Source organism: Diceros bicornis, chromosome 19, assembly GCF_020826845.1.
Source record: "Diceros bicornis minor isolate mBicDic1 chromosome 19, mDicBic1.mat.cur, whole genome shotgun sequence".
Classification (NCBI taxonomy): domain Eukaryota; kingdom Metazoa; phylum Chordata; class Mammalia; order Perissodactyla; family Rhinocerotidae; genus Diceros; species Diceros bicornis.
Genome location: NC_080758.1, coordinates 21,245,753 through 21,261,280, shown reverse-complemented (window position 1 = coordinate 21,261,280; position 15,528 = coordinate 21,245,753). Strand labels below are relative to the sequence as shown.

General features: G+C 43.2%; 1 protein-coding gene across 4 annotated transcripts in view; it reads left to right on the top strand.

The window, feature by feature from the left end:
• The window catches only part of DHX35 (DEAH-box helicase 35), a 79,665-nt gene that overhangs the window by 56,100 nt on the left and 8,037 nt on the right, over positions 1-15,528 (top strand). For 3 of the 4 annotated variants that reach the window (XM_058562698.1, XM_058562696.1, XM_058562699.1), the window contains 7 exons: positions 744-839; positions 2,918-3,012; positions 4,708-4,785; positions 6,516-6,645; positions 10,022-10,103; positions 12,080-12,151; positions 14,578-14,689. In XM_058562698.1, the coding sequence (XP_058418681.1) occupies positions 744-839; positions 2,918-3,012; positions 4,708-4,785; positions 6,516-6,645; positions 10,022-10,103; positions 12,080-12,151; positions 14,578-14,689 (665 nt within the window). The remainder of the gene's footprint in view (positions 1-743; positions 840-2,917; positions 3,013-4,707; positions 4,786-6,515; positions 6,646-10,021; positions 10,104-12,079; positions 12,152-14,577; positions 14,690-15,528) is intronic. The other variant, XM_058562697.1, reaches the window with a different exon arrangement.

Here is a 15,528-nt window from a genome sequence, read left to right as displayed (position 1 = left end):
AAGAGGCAAGAAGGGATGTGGGAATTGAAGGAGTCAGCCCAGTTCAGTAAATTGCCAGGAGGTGGCTGGATAAACAGCTCTGGTGTTGGCATCAAAGAGAGATCTGGGCAAGTGTTTAGATTCGTAGTCGCCAGCCTTGTAATGGCTCACATAGTATGAGAAGAACAGCGGCACAGCATGCTGTCCTGGGACATCTGCGGCATGTCAGAGACTGGACGTGCAGAAGGTCCAGACTGACTAAGAGAGAGCAGCAAGCCAGCTGGCGGAGAACCAGGAGAATGGGGGTCCTGGAAGTTGGGGAAGAATGTTTCCAAGGAGCTGTGATCTGCAGAGGCAAAGGCTGCTGGAGACCCTAGGAAAATGCCCTTTGTATTTGGCACTATCTAGTTGTGGGGCCCTTGGCAAGAGCAGTCTCTGGGGAGTAGTGGGACCGGGAGTGAGGCTGCGATGGGTGAGGAGAGTGTGGGAGCTAGAGGAGGCTGCAGGACCATTTCCTTCTAATTAAGTCCTTGAATAGAAGCCATTAGAAGTATCAGTTTTTAAAAATTGAATATTCAAGAGCTCAGAGGAGATCTTTTCTTCTTTTAATGTAATGGCACTCTGGTGTCAGATTGAGTTTGGTGGTGCCTGATTCATCTTTTGGATACCCTTTTTTAGCATACATCGTCTTTTATTCTCTCGACAAGTGTACATCTTCCAACACAATGGTACATGCCTTCTGATTGTTGTTGTTCTAATGGCAGGTCTGGACAAAGACTGTCGCCTAACTGAACCACTTGGCATGAGAATAGCAGAGTTTCCTTTGAATCCGATGTTTGCAAAAATGCTGCTTGAATCAGGTGGGTGGAGATTGACAGTTCTCATTGATTTTATTTTGTCAGAGAAGTTATTTCTCTGAATTCCCTGCACCCTGGGGAAGAGGGCACAATATGTTCAGAGAAGTGAAGGAGCTTTCATCTAAAGCTGTCTGGTTTGGGGCAGGGTGCTAACTTGTGATTCAGTGTCGATCATCATCAATTCAGTAGACACTTTTGTTTGTTTCCTACAGGCCTAGTACTGATATATATATATATTTTTTTTTTTAAAAAACAGGGGAGTTTCTTTTTTTGTTGTGGTAAAAAATACATAACATAAAATTTAGCCCTGAGCTAACATCTGTTGCCAATCTTCCTTTTTTTTTTTGCTGAGGAAGATTGGCTCTGAGCTAACATCTGTGCTCATCTTCCTCTATTTTATATGTGGGATGCCTGCCACAGCATGGCTTGATGAGTGGTGTGTAGGTCCGTGCCCAGGATCCAAACCCGTGAACCTTGGGCCACTGAAGTGGAGCGCATGAACCTAACCACTATGGCACTGGGCTGGCCCCCATTTTAACCATTTTTGATTGTTCAGTTCTGTGGCATTAAGCACATTCACATTGTTGTTCAACCATCACCACCATCCATCTCCAGAACTTTTTCATCTTTCCAAACTGAAACTCTATACCCATTAAACACTAACTCCCCCTTCTCTCCTCCCCCGAGCACCTGCAACCACCATTCTACTTTCTGTCTCTATGAATTTGACTATTCTAGGAACCTCATATAGGTAGAATATCATAAAATATTTGTCCTTTTGTGACTGACTTGTTTTCACATGGTATAATGCCTTCAAGGGTCATCCGTGTTGTAGCCTGTGTCACCATTTCCTTCCCTTTTAAGGCTGAATAATATTCCGTTGTATGTACAGACCACATTTTGTTTATCCACTCATCCATTGATGGACACTTAGGGAGCGTCCACCTTTTGGCTATTGTGAATAACGCTGCTGTGAACATGGGTGTGCAAATACTGTTCAAGTCACTGTTTTCACTTCTTTTAGGTGTATACTTAGAGTGGAATTACTTGGATCATCTGATAATTCTATGTTTAATTTTTGAGAAATCACCATACCGTTTTCCACAATGACTACACCATTTTGTATTCCTACCACCAGTGCACAAGGGTCCCAACTTCTCTGGCACCTTCAGGTTTTTGTGAGGATATGAGTTAAGGGATAAAAGTGTATAAGCTGGAGATCTTCTCATACTTCAAAGTTGAAATCATCTAGAGAGTGTAGTTTGTGTCCCCCCACCCAGGAAAGGAAATATTAATTTTTTCCTGCTTTTGTCTAATTTTTACATTCACTGGCAATCTGCAAAGCTGTATTTCAGACTAAACATGGTGCAAGTTAGCTGTAATTGTGTTTTGGAACAACCAAATGACCTTAGGCTTACACTGAGAAACAGGGTTCTGGGTTTGGGGTCGGGGCGTTCCTCATTTCTGAGGCAGGCAGCTGCGGGGCTGTGGGACGGACAGGCAGTGCAGCTCGCTTACACTGTCTGATGCCCCAGGGGCTGATTGCTGCAGACCCTGTTCCAGGTGCCTCAGCAGCAGCCCACAGGGTGCTTTCCTGGTGTAGTTGTGCCTCGGGCTTGCCCAGAGAGATGAGCCCTGTTGACAGGGGGCCACCTCAGAAGGGTCCAGGAGCAGAGAGACAGCAGAAGGGACACAGCCCACGCATTCCCTGACCGCTTTCCCTCGGGCTTTCTGCCAGCATTCTGAGTGTCCACATAAGAGGGTAGGGCGCCCGCGCGGAGCTGACCTGCTCTTAGGCCAGACTGGCTCACCGCGAGAGTCCCTCGTTGCTACAGCTGCAGAGTGGAATAGCAGCTCCTTTCTGGGGGTCCTTCCAGGCCTCCATTCATCTGGACTGTGTATGGAGCATTCTGTTTGGCAGAGAGAAGTGTTTATGTGTTATAAACTTTAAAAATCAAACTATGTATAAAGAGATGATCTTAGTTTACAGTGGTTTATGGTGCAAGGAAAATATCGGAAAGTGTCTGTCACTTCTCATTGACACATTGTATGTGAAATCAAACATGCTTTTTGTTTTATAGGAAATTTTGGCTGTTCTCAGGAAATTCTGAGCATTGCAGCCATGATGCAGATCCAGAATATCTTTGTGGTCCCCTCAAACCAGAAGTCTCAGGCAGTAAGTCCAGCTTTTTCCCCAAGCTGTTCATACGGGTCTCTTTCACTTTGGGCTTTCCTTGTTAAAACTACGCAGGGACTGCTGACAACAGCTGTGCAGGTGAGGTCAGCTTACAGTTTGAGTGTTTAGCGTGAGCCTGACATCGTGCCATGTATTTTATGTGCATCATTTCATTTTATCTTCACCATAAACCTGGGAGATAGATACTATTATAATCATCTTTAGAGATGGAGGCACAGAGAGGTTAGGTAATGCATTCATGATTGCACAGCCCTGGTGGAGTTGCCTTTCACAGTCCAGAGCCCCAGATCTTAACCATTGCCCTATTGACTTTCCTGTAGGGGAAATTGTCTTTCAGACCACTCTGGGAGCAACCTGGATGGGCACATTAGTGACTTAAGGAGTTGGTGCCTGAGCACACACAGCAGGCTAGTCTGGTGGTGTTGGAGGGGGAATTTCCAAGCCAAATTGATGACAAGGCCCTGTTTAAGGCCCAGGCATCAGTGACGATTGAAAGAGTGAACGCTGGAAAGACTTTGAAGGAAAAGTTAGGATATTGACGAGGTGAGGCAGGTCAGAGATGAGATCACAGTCGGTTCCTGTAGGAGATCAGAGAAGCGGCAGCCTCACACACGGAGGGGCTGAGTTTACGTGTTTAGTGGGAGGAGCGAAACTTTCTTACGGCTTGTTGTCGTCTTCCTTGATAGTCACATAATTATAGATCACAAAGTTTTCCTGCCTCCGTGCCTGGGTGTTATGTCCATTTTCTCCATTTTCGTTTGTTTGTTTGCTTTTCTGCATTAGCCTTTTTAACGATCCTCCCTCAAGACAGGCAAGCTCGTCTTCAAGATACAGACACTGCAGTTCTGACCACTGTCTAACATGGCAAAGTATCCCCTCCACTTTCCATCCCCGTACCTGCTTTATTTTCCTCCTCCAGCCCTTCTTACCACCTGATATGGTATATATTTTGCTTATTTATCTTGTTTGTTATTTTTCTCCCACCGCTGTTTTATTCACTGTTCTATCCCACGTGCATAGAGCAGTGCCTGGCCTCTTGTAGGTGCTCAGTCAATATCTGTTATTGAATGAATGAAAGGAAGGAAGGAAGATTAATTATGAGGTATTCGATGCAAGGAGAAAATTCTGAAGGTAATAAGTATATTTGTGTGCTTGTGTATATATTGTATATGCTGCTCCTTGAACCCCCAGGAGCCGATGGCATTGCCCAGGATCTTACAGAAAGAAAATTTAGGGATGGGGCCTGCGAGGATGGTGTAGCTAGTGGTAGCCTAGGAATATGGAGTGTCTACCATGCACCAGGCAGCTGGCCCCCTGTCCTCCTGGAGCTTATGTTACCTTGGGGGCTGGGAGGAGTTCTTCTGAAGAGATGATATTGACTGCATAGAGGAGGAGAGAGATGAGAACGCCAACCTTTATCTAATACCTGTGCCAGTGACTTTATAGTGAATTATCCTTAATCCCACAGCAGTCTTGATAGGTTTAATGTCTAGATTTTACAGATAAGGAAATTGAGGCCAAGGAAGGTTAAGTAACCAATCTGAGGTCTTTCAGGTAATGGCAGAGCTAAAATGGTGCAAACCACGTCTTTCTGACTCTATAAGCCATGAGCTATTCATCGTGTACAAGAAGCTCACAGGAGTCAACTTCTAAATGTTGCTTTGTTCTTTCTAGATTCGAGTGCACCGAAAATTTGCTGTGGAGGAGGGTGATCATCTCACTATGCTCAACGTGTATGAAGCATTTATCAAAGTAAGCGCAGCACCCACTCGAAAGGCCCCCTCCACACACCAGCCCACTTGAGGTGAAAGTTCAGTTTATAAAGGAATGGCCAAGAGACCTTTATTTTCCTGTTAGATTTATTGCCAATACTTCTAATCCATGGGTTGGACCCCCTGCCTGAGTCTGTGGTGCACTGTTGCCTGGAAGGACAGAGGAGTCATTTCTTCTTTTTCCCTGCCTAGAGATGTGGCCCACTAGCAGTGGGCTAACACAACCTTCCTCGGCCTGCTGTCTCCTCGCTCTGTCTCACACCAACACCGTCCAACATTTGAATGGGAAGTTCTGTTATAGGCTCTGCAAATAAACAAGGCTGAGAGTAACTCGTAGTCTTGAGTTGAATCTTCAGAGGCGTCTGTATGAGTTTGAGACTGTGCATAGCCACCACTCCTCTGGCTGCCAGAGGAGCCGTGAGAAGACGTTCAGGCCACAATCCATATATATTCATGTACCCTACCCATATTTAGCCATAGGTAACATTCATTTTTGTTGTTCTAAAAAACTAAGCAAATAACACGGCTTAAAGTTCTCACTAAAAATTGCTAAAAAGAGCGATCTAAAGATGATGAAAAAAGAAGCTCATAAAGGAAAGGGTGTCAGGGGGAAATGAGATATTTCAGGTTTCAGTATCTTATATTCGTTTCTTAAATACTTTCTTAGAAGAGGAGAAATACTAAATTTTTGTTTTACCAGAGATTTGAAGGAGATTATTCAGTTAATGAATAGTTTTCAGTAAAACCTGATCTCTTATTGAGGTTATTGATTATGGATTAAATCAGTTAAAATTCATTTGTACAAGCACAGTGTCCCATCTCCAATCTGAAGCTTCCTCTACCAGTAGAATGCAGGTAAGGTCTACATTGCATTGGTCTATACTTGCCTTCTTGGAAAATCCTCTGTGATTTACATTTTCTTATTTAAAACACTTTCCTCCCTGGCTTAGAATATAATTTCAGAGGTACCTTCCCACAGCAATAATTTAGTCTAAGACATAATGATCACACTTAAGAATATAGAACAAAATTAAGCACTGTTGATAGAAAAATCATACTTTGGGGATCAATAATAGTAACTTGCAAATTATTTCTAAATTTATTTATTTATTTATTTTTTTCCCCCAAAGCCCCAGTAGATAGTTGTATGTCATAGTTGCACATCCTTCTAGTTGCCGTATGTGGGACACAGCCTCAGCATGGCCGGAGAAGCGGTGCATCGGTGCGCGCCTGGGATCCGAAGCCAGGCCGCCAGCAGCAGAGCGCGCACACTTAACCGCTAAGCCACGGGGCCGGTCCTGCAAATTATTTCTAAATTGGCAAGTGTCGTATTCCTTGCCTACAGTCTAATAAAATGATAAACTCAAGGCCGCTAATGAAGGAAAGTTGATTTACAAAGAACTGCAGGGAATGGTTCTTTCTGAGAGTTTGCCACTCACGTAGATATTTAAGATTGGAAACAACTCTGCTTGTCGTTAAGTTCTCATTTTCCGTTTAGCCCAGAGAGTGAGATCAAAGAGCAGTCAGGTAGTGAGCATGGTTGTCAATGTGTGTTCAGAGAGATGGGGCCAAAAAGGGCCAGTTACCCTCTGAAGATCTCATCCCGTTGAGTAAGCAAATGGCAGAAGAGAAAATAATGATCTTCACAAGTAGCCTTGATCGAGAACATTTCTGTTTTTCTCACTCTCCCTCTTCTGGGCTGTTCTGTAGCACAATAAGAACTCTCAGTGGTGTCAGCAACATTTCCTCAATTACAAGGGTCTTGTCAGAGCTGCAACAGTGAGAGAACAACTGAAAAAGCTTCTTGTCAAGTTTCAAGTGCCCAAGAAATCTAGTGAAGGTGAGTAACTGCCACGTCGGGTGACGTCCCTTTCTTTGCTCTGTTTAGTTGCATTCGTGAAAGTTCTCATGCTGGGCTGGCCTGAGGCAGCACAGCGTGCTCTGCGCCTACACCGGGCTCACGTTTTGAATTGCCTGTGTCGATGAAAAGCTGCATGTCAAAGTAGCATATATTTTCCAAGGAGGTCCGTTTTTATTTCTGAGGGCTATTCTTTTTTTTTGAGGAAGAATTGGCCCTGTGCTAACGTCTCTTGCCAATCTTCCTCTTTTTTTTTTTCCCTCCCCAAAGCCCCAGTACATAGTTGTGTATCATAGTCGTAGAGTTGTAGCTCTTCTATGTGGGATGCCCTGTCAGCATGGCTTAATGAGCGGTGAGTAGGTCTGTGCCCAGGATCCAAACTGGTGAACCCTGGGCTGCCGAAGTGGGACACGTGAACTTAACTGCTGCACCACCGGGCCGGCCTCCTGAGTGCTATTCTTACTAAAAAAAATTTGATAAGCCCTGACAGCACTTAAGAATTGTTAACATTCACATCATTGCACATTATAGAGTTAATTTTCCCATGTAGGCTTTGCAAGAAAAATTACTTTTATGTGGACAATATTTATGGCTATTACGTGTAAATTACATTGTATTTTCAAATACAGGTATTACTAAAGCAAGTCTGTGTGTTAAGCCTAGGCAGTCACTATGGTAAGACAGTGCTGTGGAAGATAGTCTCTGACCTCTAGCAGTGACGGTGACTACCGTTAATAGAGGACACACTAGGTTATACCATGGTAGGGGTTCTACAGATATTCTCTCACTTAATCTCCCACTCTAGGAGCTGTAGGTGATGTTATCCTTATTTTACAGATGAGTCAAAAGTTCTAGGGAGAAGTTAAATTAAGTTCAGGACAGCACGGCCGGTATTCAGCAGAACCAGGTCTGTGTGGCTCAGCACCCACACTTTTGAGGAAGTGACGTATCTTGTCATGCATTCAGCAATTGTCTTTTGAATACCTACTATGTGCCAGGCACTCGGCCACACTCTCAGCACCGCTAGTACTTGCTAACATTTCTTAAGTGCCCATCATAGGCCAGGCAGTGTTCAGAGTGTTTTCATATGGTAATTCATTTAATGCTGACAACAATCCAGTGAAATATGTGCTGCTATTATCCCCATTTTATAGATGAGAAAAATGGTCCGAGGCAGAGTAACTTGCTGAAGGTCACACAGTGGGTGTATGGTGGACTCAGAACTTGAACTCAGGCAGTTTTATTCCAGAGCCTTATTTTGCTATTATGCTAAGAGCAACTGGTTACAAAATGATGAAGAGATGGTTCTTACTCTCGGGAAACAGTGCAGTGAAGGGAGAGATTCAGACAGGTAGACAAACTACTGCAGTCTAAGATTCTTGGTTCTCTTAGGAGTTAAACGAGTAGACACTTGAGTAATCGTGACAGACAGCAGTGGCAGATATAGTAGGAATGCAGGGAAGAGGAATCCAGTGGAGCTGGCCAGGGAGGTCTCGCGGCAGGCCCTGAGTGGTGGCGGGAGTCCAGGCGAATGTTGGAGGACTGGTTCATTAGAAAACAGTGGCAGAGGGCACGTGAGGCAGGGAGGACTTGGAGCAAGTGCTGGGAGTGAGGAGCGTATTAGATGCTCAGGGGATATTGATGAATGAATAAGCTCCGAGAGAGGAAAGAGTTGAAACCTGGGTGATGGGTAAAGTTGGTGTCATTGATAGAAGCTTACAGGGGCAGCTAACTGGGGAGAAGCTGATCGAGTGCCTGTCACTGAGCAGAGAGGTGACAACCATACTTCCACATCTGTGTTTAACCTTTTTTTCATTATCAACCTCTCGCCCAGGAGAAAAGTTACATAAGTTTAAATTCTTCCTAACGAGAGAAATTAAATATTAAGGAAGAAGAGTTTAAAGAGTTGAGCTTTGGAGGGCCACAACCATTATAATATCTAAGATTTCTCCCCGACCCTGCCCCCAAGAGCAAATTCTCCCCCCTTTGGAAGTGATATCACCCTGGTAAGAATGCATGTTCTGAAATTTCCTTTGGGCAATTGGAGAGAAGGGACTGAATCTTGGGTCAGATCATGGTTAAAAATGTAGATTTGAGGTTTATCAGTTCTGTGCTTAGGAGTAATAGAGAAAATCATAGAAACTCAATAAATTACATGCAAATTTAAAACTTACAGATGTTAAAGAAAAAGAAAGCAAATAGTGAAAAATATTCTCAGCAGGCAGATAAAAAGTTTAAAACTTTGTTATGGAATGAGTTCATTTCACATATTAAGAAAAACACTAGTTTGCAAGTTGATAAATGGGCAAACAATGCAACATAAAATTCACAAAAGAAGAAAATATAGATAGTAATCAAATAAATGTACAATAAAAGAAGGGGTACCTTTTTGCCAAAATGTTGCTGGTAAGAATGCAGGGAAACTGACAGTCCTCATACGTTGTTGATGGCTTTGTAAATTATACCACCTTTTGGGAACTTATTTACTAACATACTGCATTTCATTAGATCTAAGACGCCATCATTTGTAAGACACTCCATTATTTTATGTACCACTAAGAAAGAAAAAAATGCTACCAGTTATAATTATAATATGCTGTCCTGATTTTGTTGAGTTAAAATGTAAATAAAAGAATGAGTCTTAGAATTGATGAAATGTGGTATGTCATTAGCCATATAAATGGCATTATCCTTTTGCACAATGATTTGGAATGTATCCTGTGGAAGTCATCTAATAAATGGGAAGGCTTTATCCTTGGAAGATGTTTAGTGTAGCAATACAGACCAATTAAAATGGAACGTTTGAAAATTTTGAAGAATTACATACTGTAGCTTATAACCACAGAAATGATGTTGTAGTGTTAGTGTCTGGTTTGCGTCTTGTGGAAGGAACGTCATTCCCACAAGGTGCTCACCTAAAAAGGAGTTCCTGGGTCCCTGTCCAGCCTGTGGAATGCTCTCTTAGGTTCTGGTGCCCGGCCTTGGCCTATTTATATGTGGCCCAGGGGACATTGGGGGTCCCAAGTTAAGGGAACATCCAGTGCATTTCCCTCAGCAGCTGTGGTGGGAGGTTGGGACTTCCAGAGATGGTGCCAGGGCAGGCATCCAGCACTGGGAAGCACTGGGGCCGATACAGGAGATGGTTTCGAGGTGGCTCGAAGCAGCCTGGGGCAGAGCCTCACAGCACAGGCCTGAGCATACAGAGCATGGGCACTGGGAAGCACTGGGGCCGATACAGGAGATGGTTTTGAGGTGGCTCGAAGCAGCCTAGGGCAGAGCCTCACAGCACAGGCCTGAGCATACAGAGCATGGGGCAGCCAAGGGTCTTACCCATCACTCTGTTTGCTCCCTTGTGTAGGTGATCCAGACCCAGTTCTGAGGTGCATCGTTTCGGGCTTCTTTGCAAATGCAGCGAGGTTTCATTCTACTGGAGCTTATAGGTAATATGATACTTGTGAAGTCATTTGTTAAAGGAGAAATCTTAAAAATGATCCAAACCCCATAGAAGGCTGATGTGCAGGGAAAGTAGAGAAATGAAATTAAATAATTTTTCTTTATTTATATGCTGCCTCCTTCCAAAGGTGAGTTGAGGTTAGCTATACAGCTTTAAGCAAAGTATCTTAACTTTGTGGAAATGATTCTCAAATATTCAGCCCGTCCACATCTTGTAGAAGGATAACAATTACAAGTCTGGAGGCTGGTAATATTTCCATTCTATTAATAGAATAATAGGACTAGAAGGAACCATTAAAATGATCTTTCCTAGAGAAGGCCAACTTTTGCCAAGGGGTAGTTCTTATGTTCTTAGAGACATGCAGGACTGAAGCCTGATACGTTGTGGTCATATGTGGTGTCTTTGGATGTTGGCAAGTGTTTCTTCACGTGCTGGATATGCCTCCCACTACAGACTGCAGCCTGTTTCTTCCAGTTCCATTTTCTAGGCATAGAAAATCTCTGATCATTGATGCCCTCCTAATAACCTTTAGTCTATTCAAATACAGTAGAGGCTAACACATAACTTAGCCTTCTTTTCTCCAAGCTAAATCCTTCCAGTTCTTTGAGTTGTTACTTTTAGCCTGTCTTTTCTGTCTCTCAGTGCGCTTTAGTCTGATAACTTCACAGTAGCCTATGTAGTGTGCAGCGACCATAGCTGTCTGTTTTTTAGTAAGGGAACAATCACTGGGCTTTCTCCCAGCTTTCCTTTGGATTTCCTCCATGTATTGTTTTGTCACTAGCTTTTTCCCCTCAGAAAGTATTAGTCTTGTTACCTTGAGGTCAGCCATGATGTCCCTTGTCCTGGATGCTGGGCTTTATTAACAAGTTCAGGGTGACAGCTTTTTTGTTTGGTTTTTTGACAGTGAGGTCTCCTCCATCTAGCATCCTAGTAGCTGACTGTTAGAACCTAAGTATAGCACTTTATCTTTGTCTCTAGTTCTATTTGTTACTCCAGGCCAGGTATTGTAGCCTGTCGGTATCACGATTCTGTTCCCCATCATATGAGCTCCCCCTCCCAACACTGAGTTGCCCACGTTTGAGGCAACTCTGGAGAGGCCTGTGATCTTCTCCAGTGAGTACTGTTATTTTGTTGTCATTTTGATTGTGCCACTCTTCTTAAGAGTATTAATTATAAATTTCTACTAGCATTTTACGATTCTTTTGTCATTGCCCTCAACAAAAGTATGGACTACATAACAGGCTGCATAGTCAGTCAGTCGCTCTGATAGGAAGTTTAGTGTCGATCAGCTCAGACCCCCTGATGGACAGCCAGGATCCCTGGCGCTGGCTTATTGCAGCGTGGAGGGGAGCTTGGTCATGGCACTTGAAGCACTGTCCCACACGCAGGTCCCTGGTTTGGGCAGTGGTGTCCTAACCAATGAATGTTCTCTTGTGATCTGATCTTACCCATAGTAGTGTGCTCAGTAAATATTTTTTGAATTAAATTGAATCAAATCTGAGTTGGAATTTGAAATATGTCAGAGAAATGGATATAGTCCAATATTGTTTTCTTTTTTGCCTATTGTTATCTCCTCCACAGTCTTGATCTTTAGTATTTAACTTTGTTTAATAGAAAAATGGATAGAAGTAATCGTGTATATTATTTCTGTCCCCAAGGAAATTGTTTTGAAAGAGAACCTACAGAAGATAAACATTGGCAGAGCAATATATTTTTAAATTATTTTTCGGAATGACCATGTGTTGCTTTTCTTCTCTTCCCTTTTTTGCATGATTTATTCTTGACTTCTGGGGTGGCAGTGGGAGAGGGGTCAATAAAGGGCACAAGAGAAAATGGAGAGAATAGTTTCATTTGTGTGAAGTACAATCTGCATGCATTTTTTTGATAATATTAAACAGGTCTGTGGGAAAGTCTTGGTATAAGTATTTAAAATGTACTTCAGACAAAATTCTGTTTTACAAGGACTATCCGTGACGATCATGAATTACATATCCACCCTGCATCAGTCCTCTATGCCGAGAAGCCGCCTCGCTGGTAAGCCACCCTGCTGCTTCTTAGCCTTATACCTGAACTGAGGACAAGGCCTAGTTCTTGTTCAACTCTGGGTCCCCACTGTCTGGCACAGCGCCTAGAATACAGGCACCCAGTACACGTTTGTTGAGTAGTCTACAGAATTTCTGCTCTCTCAAAGATCTCCTTAAGCAAATGGTGATATTACTCTACTCACTCATCTACTCAGCAAACATTCATTTTTCACCCACGGACTAGATGTTAAACCCTGTATTGGACACAGCTCTGCAAAGATAAAATCAGGCCCAGCCCACAGTCCTGAAGGAGAGAGAGACACAAACAGGTTCCAGTGCCTTAGGAGAAGGGCTTTGATAGACGGGATGTATCAAGGGCTGAGGTTGGCACCTCACGTGCCAGGAAGAGGCAGCGCCAGCTTCGTGGAGGAGGTGACATTTGCTCTGGACCAGAAAACAGGATTTTTCAGGCTGAAAAGGATGTGAAAGGAACACAGACTGTGGAAGTAGCTGGGGCAAAGCCATGGGAAGGCGAAGGAACCTCATGTCTTTGGGCAATGGGGAACTGTTGTTGTGGCTGGCCCAAGGCTACCCAAAGGGTGGTCTGTGAGATTGTGCGAGACTGTAACACTGCCTCTGAAGAGCTAAGTACAGAAATTGAGAGTAGGCATTTAGACCTTTGTATAGCATTTTGATAAGTTTATATCTGTCCAAATTGTTAATAAAAAATTTGGGCTTGTATTTTGTGTCTTTTTTAAAATTTTATTTTTCTAGTAATTCATTTATATTGTATTTCACAAAAATATTGATCTACAATGGATTGGAAATTTTAAAAACAACAACTGATTCTTCACCACAGATAGTTGGAGAAGCCTGGGAAAGAGAGTGGGGCATGTTAGAGAGGGAGAGGGGAGATAATGGTAGATAAAATCAGAGGGCAGAGAGGTCCGTTATAAGATACTTGGTCCTCAAGACTGGTGGTTTTGAAAGCGTGCTCCCCAGACTAGCATCAGCATCACCTGGAAACTTGTTAGAAATGCAGATCCTTGGGCCAGGCCCAGCCCTACTGAATCAGAAATTAGGTTGGGGCCTGGAAGTCTATTTTTTTATTGTTGAGAAAGATTCTCCCTGAGCTGACATCTGTGCCAGTCTTCTTCTATTTTGCATGTGGGTTACCACCACAGCATGGCCGCCGATGAGTGGTGTAGGTCCACACGTGGGAACCGAACCCGGGCTGCTGAAACAGAGCATGCCAAACTTAAGCACTATGGGACAGATCCGGCCCCAGAAGTCTATTTTGACAACCCTCCAGGTGATTCTGATGGTTGGCGAAGTTTGAGATCTATTTCCCTAGACCAAGGAATTAGACTTTATCCTGTAACCAGTGTACATCTAGAAACTTCTTAGCTGGAGAGAGACTTGGTCAGTTCTGGGTTCAGAATCGTTACCTGATGGCCATTAGCATGCAGGGTAAGTTGAAGAGGGAAGTCAAACCTTGGTTCTAGATCCTTTTTCATGGGTTTGCTGACTTCTGAATGATTAAATTTGAGAGTTGCTTAAAAGAAAAAGACTTTTCTTTTTCCTGCTTCATTCTGAAGGAGCCTTGAAGGGCAAAGAAAGGATGGTGGAAATAGAGCCAGTGCTGAAGCAGATCCATAGCATTAAGGTGGTGAAGAAAGCCCCCCTCGCCCAGTGGCCTCTCCACAGAGGGACCATCCCTTTGACTGGATCTGGCCTTCATCACCTGACTCATTGACTGGCTTCAAGGGGTCGACAGCAGCAGTGTGGCTGGTCCATTTATAGTTATGCAGGAAGCCCTGAATCAGCACCTCAGATATTTCAGAAACTAATATCTGTATCTACTGTACACACTCCTAAAAGCTGGGGATTTGAACTGATCTTGGCTCTTTGATGTCTGTTACCTCAGCCTCAGGCAAGCCTTTTTCTTTTTTTCTTAAATAGAGGTGTATTTTATGTACAGTCAAAGTATTGACAACTGTGTACACCCATGTAACCCACACTCCAAATAAGACAGAGAATATTTTCATCATTCTGGAAAGTTCCCTTGTATCTCTTTGCACTTAATTCCCAGTCCCTTTCAGAATCAGACAAGGTTTTGCTTCTATTTTTGCATTTTCTAATAAAGTCTTTAGGCTCCGTTCAGAGATCTGTAAATGCAGACTAGGGATCCAGAATGGTCTTGTCTTGATAACTGAGATGTTCTGGAAATCCTGTAAATTAGGCACACTTACCCACCACTCAGGTTGTGAGGCTTAAGTGAGCAACATAAATGCATTTGTTTAGTCTAGTGCCCAGTAGACAGAACAGATGCCTGTTAAAAGATAAAGGGAAAAAGCTTGTCATCTCTAATTGTTGTGGTTCTTGACTCTCATCGTAAGATATAGGAAATTAGCTCATGTTTCTTTCTTGTTTCAGGGTTATCTACAATGAAGTTATACAGACCTCCAAGTATTATATGAGAGATGTGACTGCTATTGAATCTGCTTGGCTGTTGGAGCTGGCTCCACACTTTTATCAACAAGGAACGGTAGGATGAATAGAGCCTGTCCCCCAAAACCACTTGTTACCTGCCTCTTCATATTTTTAAATATGCATTTATTCTCCAATTTAGTGCCCTAAATTTGTCCCCGCAGTAGTGCATAGGGTGAAAAGGCCATTAACACATCTCCAAACTGTTCTGGGTAAAAGCACTATACCATTTTGCTCATAGTGAAATGCATTTAAAAATAAATCCCTTCAGGGGCTGGCCCCATGGCCTAGTGGTTAATTTCGGTGCGCTCTGCTTCTGCGGCCAGTATTCGGTTCCTGGGTGCGGACCTACACCACTCGGTGCTGGCCGTGCTGTGGCGGCGAACCACATACAAAATAGAGGAAGATTGGCATGGATGTTAGCTCAGGACAAATCTTCCTCAGCAAAGTAAATAGATAGATAGATAGATAGATAGATAGGTAGATAGATCATTTGATCGATGCTTCCCTCCCTCCTTCCAACTAATGAGACAAAAAAGAGAATGTATCTTCAGCTCTTCCTCTCTCCCTCTGCTCTTCTAAACCATTTCAAAAGAAATTATATCACACTTTGCACCATGTTCGCAAGGAGTGGCACAAATATTCTCTGATGAGGATCGCCTCACAAAGAACATAAACAGGTGTGCAAGCTTAAACCCAAGGTGGTTTAAACACAGTGGTAGGTGATGCTGAGCACCAGCATCATTGTGTTTATAGTAGATTTTTCGTCCACGGCCAGCCCGTGTGCAGGACGAACAGGGTAGTGAGCCTTGTGGAGCAGATTCATAGTTTTGTGTTCTTCATTTTTATAAAAGTGGTCCATTCATTGAAAAAAAAAAAAAAGGCCATACATTCTTT